The following is a 21,351-nucleotide window of genomic DNA, read 5'->3' as shown; positions in this document are numbered from 1 at the left end:
AATCTCGTCTTGCAGCGCCGCATACACCGACTTTTGTGTAATTTGACAGCAGCGCAATGCTTCTGTCAGAATGCACATCAGTGCTGCAGCTAGTCGATCGGTTGGTCCACCTGAAAGGTAAAAAAAAAAAAAGAAAAAACCAGGCCGCAACACAATAAATGTTATTAACTTTATAATAACATTTGAACAGAACATATAAACTTTATTTAACTTTTTGAACTGAACGTTAACTTTTTTTGCTTACTGGTGATTTTTTTATTTTTTTTACCTTCATAGGGCAAACCTTTCTTTTCCCATGGGACAATGTGCAAAGCGCAAATCGCCCAAAGATGTGGCGAAGTACATTATGCACTTTGTCCCAGGTGAAAGGAGAGGTTTGCAGCAGCTGTGTGTGAATGGGCCCCAATAGCCCTGTGTACCTGTCCTGTGAGATGTGATCCCTATGCTAAGTGTACCTGTGTGTGGTACTTCCGGAAACACTCCCCTAAGCATAGGGCAGGGTGGTCAGGGCAGTCAGGACAGAAATAGTGGGTGTCACGCCTTATTCCACTCCTGCTACAGATACGACATCTTTTTCGGGGTGATGGTTGGGTTGAGGTACCAGCAACGACATTGGGGAAATGTCGCTCGTGTAGACGGCTCACTACACTGGTGGATGGGGCCACGGAACCTCCTGGATACAGGAGGTTCTCGATGATCTCTTCCTGAAATTTGAGGAAGGATCCTGTTCTCCCAGCCTTACTGTAGAGAACAAAACTATTATATGCAGCCAATTGAATCAAATATACAGACACCTTCTTATACCAGCGTCTGGTGCGTCAGGAAACTAAATAGGGAGCCAACATCTGGTCATTGAAGTCCACCCCTCCCATGTGAACGGTATAGTCGTGGACTGAGAGGGGCTTTTCAATGACACTGGTTGCCCGTTCAATTTGTATGGTCGCGTCTGCGTGAATGGAGGAGAGCATGTAAACGTCACGCTCGTCTCTCCATTTCACTGCGAGCAGTTCTTCGTTACACAAGGCAGCTCTCTCCCCCCTTGCAAGATGGGTGGTAACGAGCTGTTGGGGGAAGCCCCGGCGACTAGGTCGCGCGGTGCCACAGCACCCAATCTGTTCTAGGAACAAATGCCTGAAGAGGGGCACACTTGTGTAAAAATTGTCCACATAAAGATGGTACCCCTTGCCAAATAAGGGTGACACCAAGTCCCAGACTGTCTTCCCACTGCTCCCCAGGTAGTCATGGCAACCGACCGGCTCCAGGGTCTGATCTTTACCCTCATAGATCCAAAATTTGTGGGTATAGCCTGTGGCCCTTTCACAGAGCTTATACAATTTGACCCCATACTGGGCGCGCTTGCTTGGGATGTATTGTTTGAAGCCAAGGCGCCCGGTAAAATGTATAAGGGACTCGTCTACGCAGATGTTTTGCTCAGGGGTATACAAATCTGAAAATTTGTTGTTGAAGTGGTCTATGAGGGGCGGAATTTTGTGGAGCCGGTCAAAAGCTGGGTGGCCTCTGTGACGGGAGGTGGTGTTGTCGCTAAAGTGCAGGAAACGCAGGATGGTCTCAAATCATGTCCTGGACATACCAGCAGAGAACATGGGCATGTGATGAATTGGGTTCGTGGACCAATATGACCGCAATTCATGCTTTTTGGTTAGACCCATGTTGAGGAGAAGGCCCAGAAAAATTTTAATTTCGGAAACTTGGACTGGTTTCCACCGGAAAGGCTGGGCATAAAAGCTTCCCGGGTTGGCGGCTATAAATTGAGTGGCATACCGATTTGTTTCTGCCACGACTATGTCCAAGAGCTCCGCAGTCAAGACCAGCTAAAAAAAAATCCCAGTGCCGAACCGATCTGAGCTGTCTCAACCCGAACTCCAGACTGGGCGGTGAAAGGGGGAACTACAGGTGTGGCTGAAGTTGGGGACTGCCAATCAGGGTTTGCCAGCACCTCAGGGACTCTAGGGGCTCTACGGGCCTGTTTGTGCGGTGGCTTCGACGGGGTAACTACTGCACGTGCCACCGTACCAGCTTCAACTGCCCTTCTGGTGCTCGCCACTTCACCATGTTGTACGGCAGTGGTGGTACTAGGTCCAGGATGGGCTGCCCTGCTGGTGTATGCCTCACCACATAATCCGACAGTGCCAGCCCCACTCTGCTGCCCTTGAAGCGGATCCTGCGCAACCTGTGGTCTAGTGACACGGGGCCGGGTATGCCTGGTGCTATCAGGGACTTCAACCTCCTCGTCCGAACTTTGGGTCAGACTGCCACTGCTTTCTACAGGTTCATATTCTGACCCGCTAGATTCATCGGATGAGGGTTCCCATTCCTCATCCGACTGGGTCAGAAGACTGTAGGCCTCTTCAGAAGAATACCCCCTGTTTGACATTTGGACTACTAAATTTAGGGGTATTCCCTGAGACTACCCAAGAAAAAAAGCAAGCCTGTCTTACAAATGGGAGGCTAGCGAAGTACCGGAGGCCGCTGCGATTGATAAAAAATATCAAAACAGATTTTTTTTATCGCCGCAGCGCTTGTAAAGTGATTGTGCAGTGATCAAAAAAATATATTTTTTGTCACTGTGGCGGGGCGGGCGTGGGTGATCGCACGGCACGTGTGGGCGACTGATCAGGCCTGATCGGGCAAACACTGCGTTTGGGTGGAGGGCGAGCTAAGGTGACACTAATACTATTATAGATCTGACTGTGATTAGTTTTGATCACTTACAGATACTAATAAAAGTACAAAAGCTGATTAGCGATACGCTAATCAGCGAATAAGTGACTGCGGTGCGGTGGGCTGGGCGCTAAACGATCTCTAAACTACCTAACCAAGGGGCCTAAACTATTCTAAAACCCAACAGTCAATACCGGTGAAAAAAAAAAGTGACAGTTTACACTGATCACTTTTTTCCCTTTCACTAGGTGATTGACAGGGGCAAGAAGGGGTGATCAAGGCGTTAATTGGGGTGCTGGGGGGTGAGCTGGGGCTAAAGTGTAGTGTTTGGTGCTACTCACTGTGATGCCTGCTCCTCTGCTGAGACCAACCGACGAAAAGGACCAGCAGAGGAGCAGGGAAGCCATTTAACACCTTATATTTACAAATATAAGGTGTTAGATGGCTTCTGATTAGAGATTTTAAAAATCGCCAGCCTGCCAGCAACGATCATTGGCTGGCAGGCTGGTGACTAAATTGTTCTTGAACTTTTGCCGGCCCGCAATGCGCATGCGCGGGCCGGCTCAGACCGAAATCTCATGTCTCGCGAGATGACGCACGGATGCGTCTAGGAGGAATGAATCGGCCGCCTCCAGGACACATCCGTGCGTTAGGTGGTCCAGAGGAGGTTAAAGGGGTTGTCCTATCTCAGACAATGAGGGCATATTGCTACAATGAGAACGGAGTATTGAAACTAACAGAGGGCGCACTGCGCATGCGCCGCCACCCTCCATTTATTTCTGTGGGGCCGCAGAAAATTTCCGTCTGCCCTATAGAAATGAATGGGAGCAGGAGCTGCCATTCACTTCTATAGGAGCAGCGCTTTGTGGTGGACGGACCCCGAGAAATCCGGGGTCCTCCAGCCACAGCTGTCCCCGCTCAGTTCTTGTTGTAGGTGCGGGTCCCACCGGTGGGACCTGCACCTATCAGACAATGGGGTCATATCCTAGCGATATGCCCCCATTGTCTGAGATGGAAATACCCCTTTAAAGAAACGTCTGAATAAACCTGTGTCAACTAATTTTACATCCATGAAAGCACTAAGAGCCGCCACCTGAACCTTTAGGGTACTAACCTTTAATCCATCTTCCAGGCCTTTCTGCAGGAAATCCAGAATGACTTTAACATCAGCATTCCAGGTTCTGAGAGGTTTTGATGTGATAGGCTTCCTACTACTTAGTAGGGTATTGATGACTGTATCTGATAGCCCCTTGGATTTTAAGATGGATCTTTCAACATCCAGGCTGTTAAATTCAACTGGCGTACATCTGGATGCTGGGCCGGACCCTGAAAAAGCAGCTCTAGAATCTGTGGGACTAACCAAAATTTCCCTTTTGAACGACTCCGCAGAAGAGGGATCCACGTTCTCTTGGGCCAATATGGAGCTATCAGAATCTATTGTCATTTGTCTTCCACTACCTTTGTCAGAACCCTGGGTATCAGAGATATTGGGGGGAAGGTATAAAACATTCCCACCGGCCAAGGCCCCGAAAATGCATCCACTCTCAATGGATTGTCCTTGTAGGATGGGGAATAGAATTGATCGACCTGGAAGCAAAGAGGTCCAAGATTGGGGTCCCCCATCTGTTGCATATTGCACAAAATATCTTCTTGTTTAAAGACCACTCTCCTGGCTTTAGACTTTTTCTGCTCAGAAAAGCCACCAGCGTGTTTTCTTCTCCTTTTATATGGACCGCTGAGAATATAAACTTATGTGTATTTGAGCCCAGGAGAATAACTGGAACGCAGTCTGACAAAGATTCCTGCTTTTCGTGCCAACCTGTTTGTTTATATAGGCTACTGAGGCTCTGTTGTCTGACAGAATCTTGATGTTTCTCCAACGGATGATTGGAAGAAAGGCTCTCAAGGCTAGAAAAACTGCTAAGAGTTCCTTTGAGTTTGAGGATAGCGGAAGAAGACTCGGACTCCAGATTCCCTGGACTAGCTGATCCCTACAACGGGCCCCCCCAACCAGACCCGCTTGCGTCTGTTGTTATAACTATCTGGTCTGACGATCTCCACTGAACTCCCTGGTCCAGATTTTCTGGATGTAACCACAATTGTAGAGAAGTCCTCACATGAGTAGGAAGAGATACCCTGTTGTCTAGGGAGAATTGGCTCTTGTTCCAGGCGGTTAGCAGAAAATTCTGCAAAATTCTTCCGTGAAATTGAGCCAACCTGACTACTGGGAAAGCTGAAGTCATTAGACCCAGGACTACCATCATCTCCCTGAAGGACACCTTCAGATGTGAACGGAATGATGAGATCCTTGATATTATGTCCTGTGCCTTCTGATTCAGAAAAAAGGATGTCATAAGATGAGTCCAGAAGAATTCCCAGGAAAATCTTCCTGTTGCTGGGAATCAAGTCCAATTCCTCTAGATTTAGCTTCCAACCTAGGGACTGAAGGATCTGGAAATTCCTGAGGAGAATTTCTGTTGAATGGGCTGCAATAAGAAAATCGTCCAAATATGGAATGAATGAATAGGATCTCTTGTTGATGAAGAATTACAGAGACTTCCGCCATGAGCTTTGTAACAATTCTGGGAGCAGAGGACAGACCAAAGGGGAGGACTTGAAATTGTATGTGAACCAGACAATTTTCTAGGTAGATTGCAAAACGTAGGTATTTTTGATGCTCTCTGCGTATGGCAACATGGTAGTAGGTGTATGCTAAATCTAGAGTCATCATATAACAGTCTTAAGGTAATAGATTGTTGATTTGACAGTTTTAATTTAGAATTCTTTGTATGCGATATATGCCTGTTGAGACCCTTCAGGTTTATTATGGATCTGAAAGTGCCCTTCGGCTTTTTCACTAGAAAGATTGGGGAGTAAAACCCCTTCCCTTTCTGACCTGCTGGCACTGGAATTACTTCCTTTTTTTTAGAAATGTCCGAATCTGTGACTCTAGATGATAGTCTACAGCCATGATGAATTAAATCTAGAATCCAGGGGGATTTTGAAATACCTTTCCATGCGGAAACAAATCTTCTTAATCTTCCCTCCACCGAGTCCCTGGCTGGACTGCTTTGTGGGCTTGCCCGGGTTAAACAGGAAACCCCTACCTTTACCTTTCGTGGGCTGCCAGGAGCCTGAACTCCCCTTTCTTTTTTATCTGGCCTAACATTTCTTTGCTTACGAAAGGAGCGGCGTTGGTGGAAAAAAATCTAGATTCTGATGGGAAAACCTTTCTTTCTATCAGATGCTTTATCCAAGATATCATCTACTATCGACCCAAAGAATCTGTCCCCTTCACAGGGAATACTACACAGACTGCTTTTAGAAGTACTGTCTCCTGACCAAGATCTCAACCAAATGGATCTTCTGGCTGAATTAGAAAGGGCTGCAGACCTGGCAGAGAGTTTAACTAAATCTGCTGAAGCATCCAATAAAAAATTTGTAGCCCGTTTTAGAACTGGAAAGGAGGATAAAATATCCTCCCTGGGCGTACCCAAAACTAAATGTTACTTTAGTTGAGACAGCAACAAAGAAAGGGTGCTGTCAGTGTAAGTGGCCGCAATGCTGGGTCTTAACATGGAGGTACAGGTCTCCCAAGAATCGGCTCACATTTCTTATCCATAGAATCTCGTAAAAGGCCTACATCATCAAAAAGTAGGGAGGAACTTTTAGAGATCCTAGCTATAGAGACAAACTCTAGGAATCTTCTCCCAGTGGGCTGAGTCGGACTCCAACGGATATTTTCTCTTAAAAACCCTTGAGACTCCTGATCTTTTCTCTGGGTCTTTCCACTCGTCTGCAATTAATGTTTTAATGCTTTCTTGGACAGGAAATACTTGCTTCTTCCTATACCCTAGACCTTTAAACATTTGGTCCTGAATGGAATGGGTCTCTCTGGACTCCTCAATATTCATGATAGACCTGATGGTTTTAAGTAAAGATTAGTTTCTTCAACGAAACACAAGGGTCCACCAGACTCATCGCCTGAAGAAGCAGAGTCTGAATCTGATGAAATTTCACAGTCAAAATCAACATAAAAGTGTGCTTCAGGATTAGCTCTGGAGGTAGAGGGATTCTGAGGGATTACAGCCATCTTTGCTTCAATGGCGGAGCTAACTTCCTCTTTTATAAGAGACTTTAGGCTATCCACAACAATGGGGCTTCTTTAGACATGATCTTACCTGTACACTTTTGACACGACCGGCTAACTGCTTCTTGCAGATGGCACATTTCTTCTTTAGTGAAGGTTCCCCACTTTTGCTGGCATCTCTGCCCTGCAATAAAGAATTAACTCCCTCAGCAGGGAGCTAGTTTAAAAACAAGAGGATGCTTCACCACAAAAAATGACCCCAAAGTGCTGATACATGGAATGGTGCATATAGAGAAAATTTACATGGGAGAAGGCTTACCGGCTCAGGACCTTGGGAAGATCAGCAGGTTTTTATGTAGGAAGGGGAATGGCTGCTTGCTTCCACTCAGGGCGAATGCGATGAGGAATGCCCTTCCCAGCACTGAACCGAAATTTATCCCGAACTTCTGGGTCATGTGGACCGCCGCCGCATGCAGCGCTTATGCAAATCACCCAAATGACCTAGTATCGCGAGACTCCGCCCCTGGAGCAACTCTATGCCTCCCCCAGCAACCTTACCAGAAGATGCACAAACGCACAGGGCTGCCTGCCACAAGCTGGGCTTAAGCTAAGGCAGATGGAAGGACCCTTATCTCGTCCCGGACCGAATTGCCCCGCATCAGCCCTACTGACACAGGTCAGGGCAACTCACAACAAAGCTGAACAAGATCCTAAGCAGGAGGGAACCCCTGCCGCATTTCTCCACTTCATCCCAAGGGACAGGAAACAACTGGACAAAGTAAAGGGGAGGAAGCTTTTAAATCATTGTTTCTCCACATTGTTTCCTGCCCCTGGGAGGCGGGGTACCCTCCTGCTTAGAGCTGTTGGGGAGGCCTATGGAAAAGATGTGTTTTTAAAGCAGGTTTGAAGGTGAAAAAGTTGTGAACTGACCTGATATTCCAGGGCAGAGTATTCCAGAGAGTAGGTACAGCTTGAGAAAAGTCTTGAAGACGGGAGTGAGAGGTACGAACTATGGAGGATGTTAATCTTAGGTCACTAACAAAACCGAGAGCATAATTAGGGTGGTATACGGAAATTAGGGAGATGTATGGAGGTGAAGCATTGTGGAGAACTTTGTGGTTTGTGAAGTTTGAACTGTATTCTGTGGTGGATGGGCAACCAATGATATGACTGGCACAGGCTAGTAGCATCAGTGTAGTGGTTGGATAGATAGATGAGCCAGGTTGCAGCATTTAGTATAGACTGAAGGAGGGGAGCGTTTAGTGAGAGGGAGACCGATAAGTAATGCATTGCAGTAGCCAAGACAATGAATCAAGGCAACAATGGTCTGAGGTTATAAGTGGTGTACCCCAAGTTTTAATGCTAAATCTTTTATTATTTAATTTATTTATTTATGATATTGAGGACAGGATTAATAGCACCATTTCTATTTTTTCAGATAACACTAAGCAATGTATTACTGTACAGTCTATTGAAGATGTCCATAAACTACAAGCTGACTTCAACACTGAGTGATTGGGCATCAACTTGGCAAATGAGGTTCACTGCGGATAAATGTAATTTTGTATTCCAAATTTGAAATATTTTTAAAAGATGTAGAAATAAATGTGACTTCGGGTGAAACAATTTTTGCCTCTATGGAGGCAATACATTTTAATGCTGTATGGAGGTTGTTTCAATGCTGTACGGAAACCTAAGTGTTTGTCACGGCTGTTTAAGGGTAACAAGAGCATACACAGTAAAAAGAGCTACTGACCGGACCCAAACTAGGGAAGAGAAAGGGTGACCCCTGTCAGACCCTCAACACTCTCCCTATGCTGCTAAAGCACATGCCCGGATCCATGTGGTGGAACGAGGCATGCCCGCGTGCCTAAGACTGATGAGCCCTGTAACCCCTACACTAGTGGAAGGGGCACGGCCACCGATGCCCTGCTCAGAATATGGAGGGAACCATGGCCACCTCAGATCCAGTCAGAAAATCACCAGGTACACAACAATGTCTGCACACTTAGCTGATGGAGCTGCAGCCGCAGAGAAGACGGATCCAAGGGCCGCTGGCAATATCCGGAGTGCTTGCAGCAACAGAACACAGGTCCAGAGAACTAATAGCTAAACAAGTGAAGATACTCAAGGCAAAGCTACAACTGAAAAGAGAAATATAATCCACACCCTGCAATAGGAGGAGGGGTGATTTAAAGGCAGGGAAATTAAACGCAGGAGGAACAGCTGGGAGTAAAGACCTCATCACAGGGGCGGAGAAACAGAACAGTGAGAACACCTCCAAACTCTAAGTGACATCATCACAGGGGTGGAGACACAGAGCTTTGAGAACGTCTCAAAGCTCTGGTAGTGACAGTACCCCCCCCCCCCCCTCTACGGGTGGACTCCGGACACCCAGGACCCACCTTCCCAGGATGAGCCCTATGAAATGCCCTGATAAGGCGAGTGGCTTTAATGTCCGACATCGGAACCCACATCCTCTCCTCAGGACCATAACCCTTCCAATGAACGAGGTACTGAAGAGAACCGCGGACAATGCGAGAGTCCACAATTCTGGAAACCTCAAACTCCAGATTGCCATCAACCAAAATCGGAGGAGGAGGCAAAGAGGAGGGTACCGTGGGCTGGACATATGGTTTTAAGAGAGATCTGTGAAATACATTATGTATCTTCCAAACCCGTGGAAGATCAAGGCGGAAGGCAACAGGATTGATGACTGACAAAATTTTATAAGGCCCAATAAACTTGGGACCCAATTTCCAGGAGGGAACCTTCAGTTTAATATTTCTTGTAGACAACCACACCAGATCACCCACATTCAGGTCCGGACCAGGCACACGTCTCTTATCAGCCACACGCTTATACTTCTCACTCATCTTTCTGAGATTACTCTGAATCTTTTGCCAAATGGTAGACAAAGACGAGGAAAATCTCTCCTCCTCAGGTAAACCAGAAAGAGCCCCTCCCGAGAATGTCCCAAACTGCGGATGGAACCCATATGCACCAAAAAATGGTGACTTATCAGAAGATTCCTGACGACGGTTGTTCAAAGCAAACTCAGCAAGAGGGAGAAATGAACACCAATCCTCCTGGTTCTCTGCCACAAAACAGCGCAAATATGTCTCCAGATTCTAATTGAGGCGCTCAGTCTGACCATTCGACTGCGGGTGAAAAGCAGAAGAGAAGGACAGCCGAACCCCCAGGCGAGAACAGAAAGCCTTCCAGAACCTGGACACAAACTGCGTGCCTCTATCGGAAACAATATCAGAGGGAATGCCGTGCAATTTAACAATATGGTCGACAAAAGCTTGCGCCAACGTTTTAGCATTGGGTAAACCAGGGAAAGGAACGAAATGAGCCATCTTGCTAAAACGGTCCACGACCACCAGGATCACCGACTTCCCTGAGGAACGAGGAAGATCCGTGATAAAGTCCATGGACAGGTGTGTCCAAGGACGGGAAGGTATGGGTAACGGGAGAAGGGAACCTGAAGGTCGTGAACGAGGGACCTTAGCGCGAGCGCACGTCTCACAAGCCGCCACAAAACCCTCCACAGACTTACGAAGAGCCGGCCACCAAAATCTCCGAGCAATGAGATCTACCATGGCTCTACTCCCGGGGTGACCAGCAAGAACCGTATCATGATGTTCCTTAAAGAGTTTGTGACGTAGCTCAGGAGGCACAAACAACTTCCCGGAGGGACAACGGGCAGGTGCCTCAGTCTGGGCAGCCTGGACCTCGGCCTCCAAATCGGAATATAGAGCGGAAACAACTACCCCCTCCGCCAAAATGGGACCCAGGTCCTCAGATTTTCCTCCTCCCGGAAAACAGCGAGAGAGAGCATCGGCCTTCACATTCTTGATCCCAGGGCGGAAAGTAACAACAAAATTGAATCTGGAGAAGAACAGAGACCATCTGGCCTGTCTCGGATTCATACGCCTGGCCGACTCCAAGTACGCCAGATTCTTATGGTCGGTAAAAACGGTGATAGGGTGCCTGGCCCCCTCCAACCAATGGCGCCATTCCTCGAAAGCCAACTTGATGGCCAACAACTCCCTATCTCCCACATCATAGTTTCTCTCTGCCGGGGAGAGTTTTCTAGAGAAAAAGGCACAAGGTCGCCATTTGGCAGGAGAGGGGCCCTGGGACAAAACTGCACCCACACCCACCTCGGAAGCATCCACCTCAACCATAAAAGGTAAGGAAACATCGGGATGCACCAAGATGGGAGCAGACGCAAAACTCTTTAATCTTAGAAAAGGCTGCAAGTGCCTCCTCCGACCAAGAGGAAAAATCCGTCCCCTTTTTTGTCATGTCAGTAAGGGGTTTGACAATAGAGGAATAATTCAAAATGAACTTTCTGTAGTAGTTAGCAAAACCCAGAAAGCGCATCAATGCCTTCTGATTTTCAGGAAGTTCCCACTCCAGCACAGCACGGACCTTCTCTGGATCCATGCGAAAACCAGAAGCAGAGAGGAGAAAACCCAGAAATTGAATCTCCGATACCACAAAAAGACATTTCTCCAGCTTGGCATACAGTTTATTTTCCCGCAGTATCTGCAGGACCTGAAAAAGATGATCCTGATGGGTCTGAACATCAGGGGAAAAAATCAAAATATCATCAAGATACACCAATACAAATTTCCCCATTAAATGATAGAAAATACTATTAACAAAATGCTGAAAGACGGCCGGAGCATTCATCAGGCCGAAAGGCATAACGAGATTCTCGAAATGCCCGTTAGGGGTATTAAAGGCCGTTTTCCATTCATCCCCCTCTCTGACCCTGACCAGGTTGTACGCGCCTCTCAGATCCAATTTGGAAAACACCTTGGCCCCAACAATTTGGTTGAAGAGGTCCGGGATCAGAGGAAGGGGATAGGGATCGCGAATCGTGATACGGTTCAGCTCCCTAAAATCTAAGCAAGGTCTCAGAGAGCCATCTTTTTTTTTAACAAAAAAAAAACCTGCGGCAACAGGTGACTTTGAGGGACGAATACGCCCCTTCTCGAGACTCTCGGAGATATAGGTTCGCATTGCGAGTCTTTCCGGTTGTGAGAGATTGTAGAGGCGTGCTTTTGGCAGCTTGGCGCCGGGAATGAGGTTAATGGGACAGTCAAACTCCCGGTGAGGAGGTAGCTCCTGAACACCGCTCTCGGAAAACACATCCGAGAAATCAGAGAGAAATGATGGCACAGTTTTAGTAGACACCTCTGCAAAAGTCGCTGTGAGACAATTCTCTCTACAAAAGTCACTCCACTCATTTATTTGCCTTCCTTGCCAATCAATAGTGGGGTTATGTCTAGTGAGCCAGGGTAGCCCCAAAACTAGAGGAGAAGGCAATCCGTTAAGGATAAAACAAGATATCTCCTCCACATGAGTGTCACCTACAGCTAGCCGGATATTGTGAACAATGCCTTTCAGAGATCTCTGCGAGAGTGGGGCAGAGTCAATAGCAAAAACAGGTATATCCTTTTCTAATGTACAAACCTGAAAACCATGCAAGGCTACAAATTGAGTGTCAATAAGATTGACGGCCGCTCCACTATCGACAAAAATCTCACAAGGAATGACTTTGCTCTCTAGCGCCACCCTGGCAGACAGGAGAAAACGGGAACTGCAGGTCAGAGGAATAGCATCAATTCCCACATCAACTTTGCCCAAAGTAGCAGATGAAGTAGAACTTGATGATCTACCCCTTAAGGTTTTCCTCTTATTATCGCTCTTAGTACAGTTCAGGAATCTCTTAGACGGACAAACATTTGCCAAATGACCTATGCCCCCACAACAAAAACACAACATATTCTGAGGACTAAATCCTCTTTTATCAGGGGCAAGTCGGCCTAGCTGCATGGGCTCCTCCTCAGAGGGGAGCGAGACAGGATGAGACCCCTGCATACTGAATGAGTCCGCACCATTGCCCCTAGACTGACAATGGCTGGACAGAGAGGTCTCGTTTCTTTCTCTTAGACGCCTGTCAAGGCGTACCGCCAATGACATGGCAGACTCTAAGGACGTTGGTCTCTCTTGGAAAGCAAAGGCATCTTTCAAACCCTCTGAGAGACCACGACAGAACTGACTTCGGAGTGCAGCATCATTCCAGCCTGAATCAGCTGCCCATCTCCGAAATTCAGAACAATACGATCCGGGTCATCATATACCTGCCCCAGGGCCACAAAAAATCTTTCCACGGATCGAAGGGAAGGATCCCCTGATGGCAGCGAAAAAGCCCAAGTCTGAGCATTACCCCTGAGCAGGGAGATGACAATCCTCACCCTCTGTTCCTCTTTACCAGAGGAGTGGGGACACAAACAAAAATGGAGTTTACATGCCTCTCTGAAGCGAACAAAATTCTCACTGCCCCCGGAGAACGTTTCCGGAAGTGAGACCTTTGGCTCGCAACAGACTCCATGAGCCGGAGCAGAGCCCAATGCTTGTAGCTGAGTCACAGATTGACGGAGATCCGCTACTTCCAAAGAAAGACCCTGCATGCGGTCAACCAAGCCAGAAAGCGGATCCATGTCAACAAGGACGGTTTTGGTGGATTATAATGTCACGGCTGTTTAAGGGTAACAAGAGCATACACAGTAAAAAGAGCTACTGACCGGACCCAAACTAGGGAAGAGAAAGGGTGACCCCTGTCAGACCCTCAACACTCTCCCTATGCTGCTAAAGCACATGCCCGGATCCATGTGGTGGAACGAGGCATGCCCGCGTGCCTAAGACTGATGAGCCCTGTAACCCCTACACTAGTGGAAGGGGCACGGCCACCGATGCCCTGCTCAGAATATGGAGGGAACCGTGGCCACCTCAGATCCAGTCAGAAAATGGTACACAAAAACCAGGTACACAACAATGTCTGCACACTTAGCTGATGGAGCTGCAGCCGCAGAGAAGACGGATCCAAGGGCCGCTGGCAATATCCGGAGTGCTTGCAGCAACAGAACACAGGTCCAGAGAACTAATAGCTAAACAAGTGAAGATACTCAAGGCAGAGCTACAACTGAAAAGAGAAATATAATCCACGCCCTGCAATAGGAGGAGGGGTGATTTAAAGGCAGGGAAATCAAACGCAGGAGGAACAGCTGGGAGTAAAGACCTCATCACAGGGGCGGAGAAACAGAACAGTGAGAACACCTCCAAACTCTAAGTGACATCATCACAGGGGTGGAGACACAGAGCTGTGAGAACGTCTCAAAGCTCTGGTAGTGACAGTGTTAGAACAATTCGACTTCAGATCTATGATCTGAAGCTCGATTTGCTCAACGCTAATTACATGTATATATACACACACACCGTACATTATACCTATATACTTACATACTGTACACATCTATATACACTGTATATTAATATTACAGGCTATAGCTACTAGAGAGAGGTCGTTGATCCAGAGAGTTATTATGAATTTTTTATTCCCCTAGTGAGGAAATATGGCTTCCACCTCACAGGTTTTTTTTCTGCCTTCCTCTGGATCAACTTGCAGGATGACAGGCCGAACTGGATGGACAAATGTCTTTTTCGGCCTTATGTACTAGTTTACTATGTTAATATACTCACACATACACTGTACATTATACCTATATACTTACACATACTAGACACATACAGGTCTCTATACACATACTGTATATTCTACCTATGTACTTACACACTCTGTACACATACTGTAGCTATATACTCATACAGACAAATAAAATAAAATGTCACCATACTGGACAAGCTGGGGCCAGAATCCTGGGGGTTCATCTTAAGTTTTCCGCTCTTCTGTTTATTGCTGCCGGCCCTCATGTCAGAGGGAAGGTTATCACTTACCGCCCCCTCAAGCAGATGGAGGCACAAGCACAGAAAAGCTCCACACCACAGCTACTCCGTAGATTCACTAACATGCAGAGGGGTAGCAGCAGTGCAGTAAGAAGAAGAAGGAGGAGGCACCAGATTCGCAATCCTCACAGAACATCCTGGCGATAGTGTTCCCTTGGTTAGGTAGTTTAGCGATCGGTTAGCGCCCAGCTCACCGCACCGCAGTCCCTTATTCGCTGATTAGCGTATCGCTAATCAGCATTTGTACTGTTATAGTATCTGTAAGTGATCAAAACTGATCACGGTCAGATCTATAATAGTATTAGTGTCACTTTAGTTCGCCCTCCACCCAAAACGCAGTGTTTGCCCGATCAGGCCTGAACGGTCGCCCACACGTGCGTTCACCCACGCCCGCCCCACCGCAGTGACAAAAAATATATATTTTTTGATCACTGCACAATCACTTTACACGCACTGCGGCGATAAAAAAAATCAGTTTTTATATTTTTTATCAACCGCAGCGGCCTCCGGTACTTCGCTAGCCTCCCATTTGTAAGACAGGCTTGCTTTTTTTCTTGGGTAGTCTCAGGGAATACCCCTAAATTTAGTTGCCCAAATGGACGAGGAGGCTGAGGTCCCTGATAGCACCAGGCGTACCCGGCCCCGTGTCGCTAGACCACAGGTTGCGCAGGATCCGCTTCAAGAGCAGCAGAGTGGGGCTGGTGCTGTCGGATTACGTGGTGAGGCATACACCAGCAGCGCAGCCCTTCCTGGACCTAGTACCAGCACTGCCGTACAACCTGGTGAAGTGGCGAGCACCAGAAGGGCAGTTGAAGCTGGTACGGTGGCACGAGCAGTAGTGACCCCGTCGCAGCCACCGCAAAGACGGGCCCGTAGAGCCCCTAGAATCCCTGAGGTGCTGGCAAACCCTGATTGGCAGTCCCCAACTTCAGCCGCACCTGTAGTTCCCCCTTTCACCGCCCAGTCTGGAGTTCGGGTTGAGACAGCTCAGATCGGTTCGGCCCTGGGATTTTTTGAGCTGTTCTTGACTGCGGAGCTCTTGGACTTAGTCGTGGCCGAAACAAATCGTTATGCCACACAATTTATATCCACCAACCCGGGGAGCTCTTATGCCCAGTCTTTCCGGTGGAAACCAGTCCAAGTTTCCGAATTTAAAATTTTTCTGGGCCTTCTCCTCAACATGGGTCTAACTAAAAAGCATGAATTGCGGTCATATTGGTCCACGAACCCAATTCATCACATGCCCATGTTCTCTGCTGCTTATTCCAGGACACGATTTGAGACCATCCTGCGTTTCCTGCACTTTAGCGACAACACCACCTCCCAGTAAAAGATATGTTTGCCAAGGCATACGAGCTGAGGAGGAGGAGGCGTTCCTATGCTTTGGCAAACACTTTGTATATAAAAAAAAAAAAAAAAAAAAAATCCCGGCAATGATTTATTCATCCACATCGATTGATGTGAATGGAGAAATCTGGTTTGCCAGGGCATACGAGCTAAGTGGGTATGGATGTTGGGCGGAGCTCTTATGTCCTGGCAGACGCCTTTCCCCTCCTTTTTTTTTTGGGCAGAGATTTTTTCATCCACATTGATCGATGCGAATGAAGAAATCTGTGCCGTTCATTTTTTTCTTTCAGCCCAGAGGCTGAACGGAAAAAAAAAATCTCATTACCTGTATGCTCAATATAAGGAGAATAGCAGAAACTCCTAATGCTGGCCATACATGTAATGATTGCGGAGACCCTCAAATGCCAGGGCAGTACAAACACCCCACAACTGACCCCATTTTGGAAAGAAGACACCCCAAGGTATTCGCTGAGGGGCATATTGAGTCCATGAAAGATTTAAATTTTTGTCCCAAGTTAGCGGAAAGTGAGACTTTGTGAGAAAAAAAAAAAAAAAAAAAAAATTTCCGCTAACTTATGCAAAAAAAAAAAAAATTCTATGAACTCCCCAGGCCCCTCATTGAATACCTTGGGGTGTCTTCTTTCCAAAGTGGGGTCACATGTGGGGTATTTATACTGCCCTGTCTTTTTAGGGGCCCTAAAGCGTGAGAAGAAGTCTGGGATCCAAATGTCTAAAAATGTCCTCCTAAAAGGAATTTGGGCACCTTCGCGCATCTAGGCTGCAAAAAAGTGTCACACATTTGGTATCGCCGTACTAAGGAGAAGTTGGGGAATGTGTTTTGGGGTGTCATTTTACATATACCCATGCTGGGTGAGATAAATATCTTGGTCAAATGCCAACTTTGTATAAAAAAAATGGGAAAAGTTGTCTTTTGCCAAGATATTTCTCTCACCCAGCATGGGTATATGTAAAATGACACCCCAAAACACATTCCCCAACTTCTCCTGAGTACGGCGACACCAGATGTGTGACACTTTATTGCAGCCTGGGTGGGCAAAGGGGCACACATTCCAAAGAGCACCTTTCGGATTTCACAGGCCATTTTTTACACATTTTGATTGCAAAGTACTTCTCACACATATGGGCCCCTAAATTGCCAGGGCAGTATAACTACGCCACAACTGACCCCATTTTGGAAAGAAGACACCCCAAGGTATTCCGTGAGGGGCATGGCGAGTTCCTAGAATTTTTTTTTTTTTTCGCAAGTTAGTGGAATATGAGACTTTGTAAGGAAAAAATAATAAAAAAAATCATCATATTCCGCTAACTTGTGACAAAAAATAAAAAATTCTAGGAACTCGCCATGCCCCTCACGAAATACCTTGGGGTGTCTTCTTTCCAAAATGGGGTCACTTGTGGTGTAGTTATACTGCCCTGGCAATTTAGGGGCCCAAATGTGTGAGAAGTACTTTGCAATCAAAATGTGTAAAACATGGCCTGTGAAATCCGAAAGGTGCACTTTGGAATATGTGCCCCTTTGCCCACCTTGGCTGCAAAAAAGTGTCACACATGTGGTATCGCCGTACTCAGGAGAAGTTGGGGAATGTGTTTTGGGGTGTCATTTTACCTCTACCCATGCTGGGTGAGATAAATATCTTGGTCAAATGCCAACTTTGTATAAAAAAATTGGAAAAGTTGTCTTTTGCCAAGATATTTCTCTCACCCAGCATGGGTATATGTAAAATGACACCCAAAAACACATTCCCCAACTTCTCCTGAGTACGGCAATACCAGATGTGTGACACTTTTTTGCAGCCTAGGTGGGCAAAGGGACCCACATTCCAAAGTGCACCTTTCGGATTTCACCGGTCATTTTTTACAGATTTTGATTGCAAACTACTTCTCACACATATGGGCCCCTAAATTGCCAGGGCAGTATAACTACGCTACAAGTGACCCCATTTTGGAAAGAAGACACCCCAAGTTATTCCATGAGGGGCATGGCGAGTTCCTAGAATTTTTTATTTTTTGTCGCAAGTTAGTGGAATATGAGACTTTGTAAGAAAAAAAAAAAATAAGAAATCATCATTTTCCGCTAACTTGTGACAAAAAATAAAAAGTTCTATGAACTCACTATGCCCATCAGCGAATATCTTATGGTGTCTACTTTCCGAAATGGGGTCATTTGTGGGGGTTTTCTACTGTCTGGGCATTGTAGAACCTCAGGAAACATGACAGGTGCTCAGAAAGTCAGAGCTGCTTCAAAAAGCGGAAATTCAAATTTTTGTACCATAGTTTGTAAACGCTATAACTTTTTCCCAAACATTTTTTTTTTATCAAAGACATGTAGAACAATAAATTTAGCGAAAAATTTATATATGGATGTATTTTTTTTTGCAAAATTTTACAGCTGAAAGCTGAAAGTTTTTTGCAAAAAAATCGTTAAATTTCGATTAATAACAAAAAAAGTAAAAATGTCAGCAGCAATGAAATACCACCAAATGAAAGCTCTATTAGTGAGAAGAAAAGGAGGTAAAATTCATTTGGGTGGTAAGTTGCATGACCGAGCGATAAACGGTGAAAGTAGTGTAGTGCAGAAGTGTAAAAAGTGGCCTGGTCATTAAGGGGGTTTCAGCTAGCGGGGTTGAAGTGGTTAATAAGATTAGGGAGAGAAGTCAATGTTTTGTCAAAGAAAGTAATATATCATCTGCAAACAGGCTTAAATTATACTCTCTACTACCCACTTGTTGTTCATACAACTGATTTTAAAAAACACACTTAAAAAAAATCAGCGTCGAATACATGTGTTTTCTTTCAGCACTAAACATTATGCGTTTAACACTTTTTATGCGTCTTTTTTAAATCAATGGGTGCTCATTTCATTACAAGGCTGAATTTTCTGCTTGATGCTTTTGAAGCAGATATGCGCCCAAAAAAGCACAGAAAATACACAAAAAGTGCTGCTTTTTTACATGGGTAATAAAAAAATAAATCAACTGCTGCTTCCTATTGAAATGAATGGGAGGTTGTCTTGAGGCATTTTTTGGAGCCGATTCTGAAGCAGAAACGCCCCAAAGTCAGCGCCCAAAAAATCTGTGTGAACAAGCCCTTACTCCTGTTACAGTGAGGAACAGAAGTATTTGAACACCCTGCGATTTTGCAAGTTCTCCCACCTCTACCCCAAAGTCCACCTCTACTCCACTCATTAATCTAACTTAGTAGCACCCATCTGAGCTCTTTAAAGACACCTGTCCACCACACAGTCAGTCAGACGCCAACTACTACCATGGGCAAGACGAAAGAGCTGTCAAAAGACACCAGAGATAAAATTGTGGACCTTCACAAGGCTGGAATAGGCTAAGGGGCAATTGCCAAGCAGCTTGGTGAAAAAAGATCAACTGTTGGAGCAATCATTAGGAAATGGAAGAGGCTGAAGGTGACCGTCAGTCTCCCTCGGACTGGGGCTCCATGCAAGATCTCACCTCGTGGGGTATCACTGATGAAAAGAAAGGTGAGGAATCAGCCCAGAATTACAAGGGAGGAGCTGGTCAATGACATGAAGAGAGCTGGGACCACAGTTTTAAAGGTCACTGTCGGTAGAACACTACGCCGTCATGGTTTCAAATCATGCATTGCACGGAAGGTTTCCCTGCTCAAGTCAACACATGTCCAGGCCCGTCTGAAGTTAGCCAATGACAATCTTGATGATCCAGAGGAGGCATGGGAGGAAGTCATGTCAGATGAGACTAAAGTAGAACTTTTGGTCTAAACTTCACTCGTCGTGTTTGGAGGAAAAAGAAGAATGAGTTGCATCCAAGAACACAATCCCTACTGTGAAGCATGGGGGTGGTAACATCATGCTTTGGGGGTGCTTTTCCGCAAAGGGGACAGGACCGTATTAAGTAGAGGATGAATGGGGCCATTTATTGTGAGATTTTGAGCAACCAACCCCTTTCCTCAGTCAAAGCATTGAAGATGGGTTGTGGCTAGGTCTTCCAACATGACAACGACCTGAAGGACACAGCCAGGATAACCAAGGAGTGGCTCTGTAAGAAGCATATCAAGGTTCTGGAGTGGCCTAGCCAGTCTCCAGACCTAAATCCAATAGAACATCTTTGGAGTGAGCTGAAACTCAGTGTTGCTCAGCAACAGCCCTGAAAGCTGACAGATCTAGAGAAGATCTGTGTGGAGGAGTGGGCCAAAATCCCTGTTGCAGCGTGTGCAAACCTGGTCAAGCACTACAGGAAACGTTTGACCTCTGTAATTGCAAACAAAGGCTTCTGTACCAAATATTAACACTGATTTTCTGAGGTGTTCAAATACTTATGTTCAGCAGTGCAAGACAAATAAATTCTTTAAAAATCATACAATTTGATTTCCTGATTTTGTAAAAAAAATTCTGTCTGTGAATTTCAGACCCCTCTATGATTTGCAAAATCGCAGGGTGTTCAAATATTTCTGTTCCTCACTGCATATCATTGTTCTGATTATCCTTACTTACAGCTCCATAGCTAAAACAAGAATAGAAGGAGATAAAGGTACCCCTGTCTAGTAGAAACCAAGCAAGAAGGAATTCACTCACCACGGTCAGGGGTGCACAGAGAAAACCCAGACTGGCAGCAGGATGCTCATTTCAAGGAAGAATTATCCAGCACATCAAAAAATCTAAAATCTTGATAATTTATTTTCACATCCTTAAAATCAGCAACACCTGAATATGTGTCCTTAATCATAGCAAAGTCTTTCCAAGCAAAGTGTATAGGCTGCCTCCTTGTTGTTCACACCAGAGTTAATGCCATCCAGCTCATATTATCACTCCACACAGTGAGCATGGAGTGGGCCTTTTATGATCTCTCCAGATTAGCCAATTAGCCCACTAGAAGATGGGCTTCTTATGGTTTCCCCAGACTTAACGTAACATACGATATTTCTTAGGGAAACAAAACATATGCTCCTGTACCAAAAGGAATTTACTGATGGGCCCCTCCTCAACATCTGACTGTAACCACACCAGACTACTAATAACTTACACAATATCTTGAGAGACAATTATCTTCTACAATCAACTCATTAAATTAAAAAAACAAAAACGCACACCTCTCATCATAAACTTCATGCCTTGCATCTGGTGTTAGTGTTTGGCATTTGGCTTCTTCTACCCTGACTGAAGGGAGAAGATTAAAGGCAATACCTAGTGGGAAGAGGTCAGAGATCAGCCAAGTCAACCAGTCACACTACACAGACAACAAAGAGGCATGAGGCTAAACTATGAAGAGAGGCCAGGGCAATGGTTGAAGAAGAGGGGAGAAATACTTAGATTGCTTAATTGTTCCTGGTGGAAGTCTAGCAGAGTCGTACAATTACTGCAGTTCCTACTGGAGATCAGTTCATCATCAAGGTGTTACATG

General features: G+C 45.9%; 1 protein-coding gene across 6 annotated transcripts in view; it reads right to left on the bottom strand.

Annotated features, from left to right (window-relative positions):
- SLC25A17 (solute carrier family 25 member 17) overlaps positions 1 to 21,351 on the bottom strand; it is a 388,899-nt gene that overhangs the window by 120,614 nt on the left and 246,934 nt on the right. For 4 of the 6 annotated variants that reach the window (XM_044300759.1, XM_044300763.1, XM_044300761.1 and 1 more), the window contains exon 8: positions 6,864 to 6,956. The exons of the other annotated variants lie outside the window; for them this stretch is intronic. In XM_044300759.1, coding sequence (XP_044156694.1) covers positions 6,864 to 6,956 — 93 coding nt within the window. The remainder of the gene's footprint in view (positions 1 to 6,863; positions 6,957 to 21,351) is intronic. 6 annotated transcript variants of the gene reach the window in all.

Source organism: Bufo gargarizans, chromosome 7 (genome assembly GCF_014858855.1).
Source record: "Bufo gargarizans isolate SCDJY-AF-19 chromosome 7, ASM1485885v1, whole genome shotgun sequence".
NCBI classification, from domain to species: domain Eukaryota; kingdom Metazoa; phylum Chordata; class Amphibia; order Anura; family Bufonidae; genus Bufo; species Bufo gargarizans.
The sequence above is the reverse complement of the archived record's forward strand: the minus strand, read 5'-3'. Positions and strand labels throughout refer to the sequence as shown.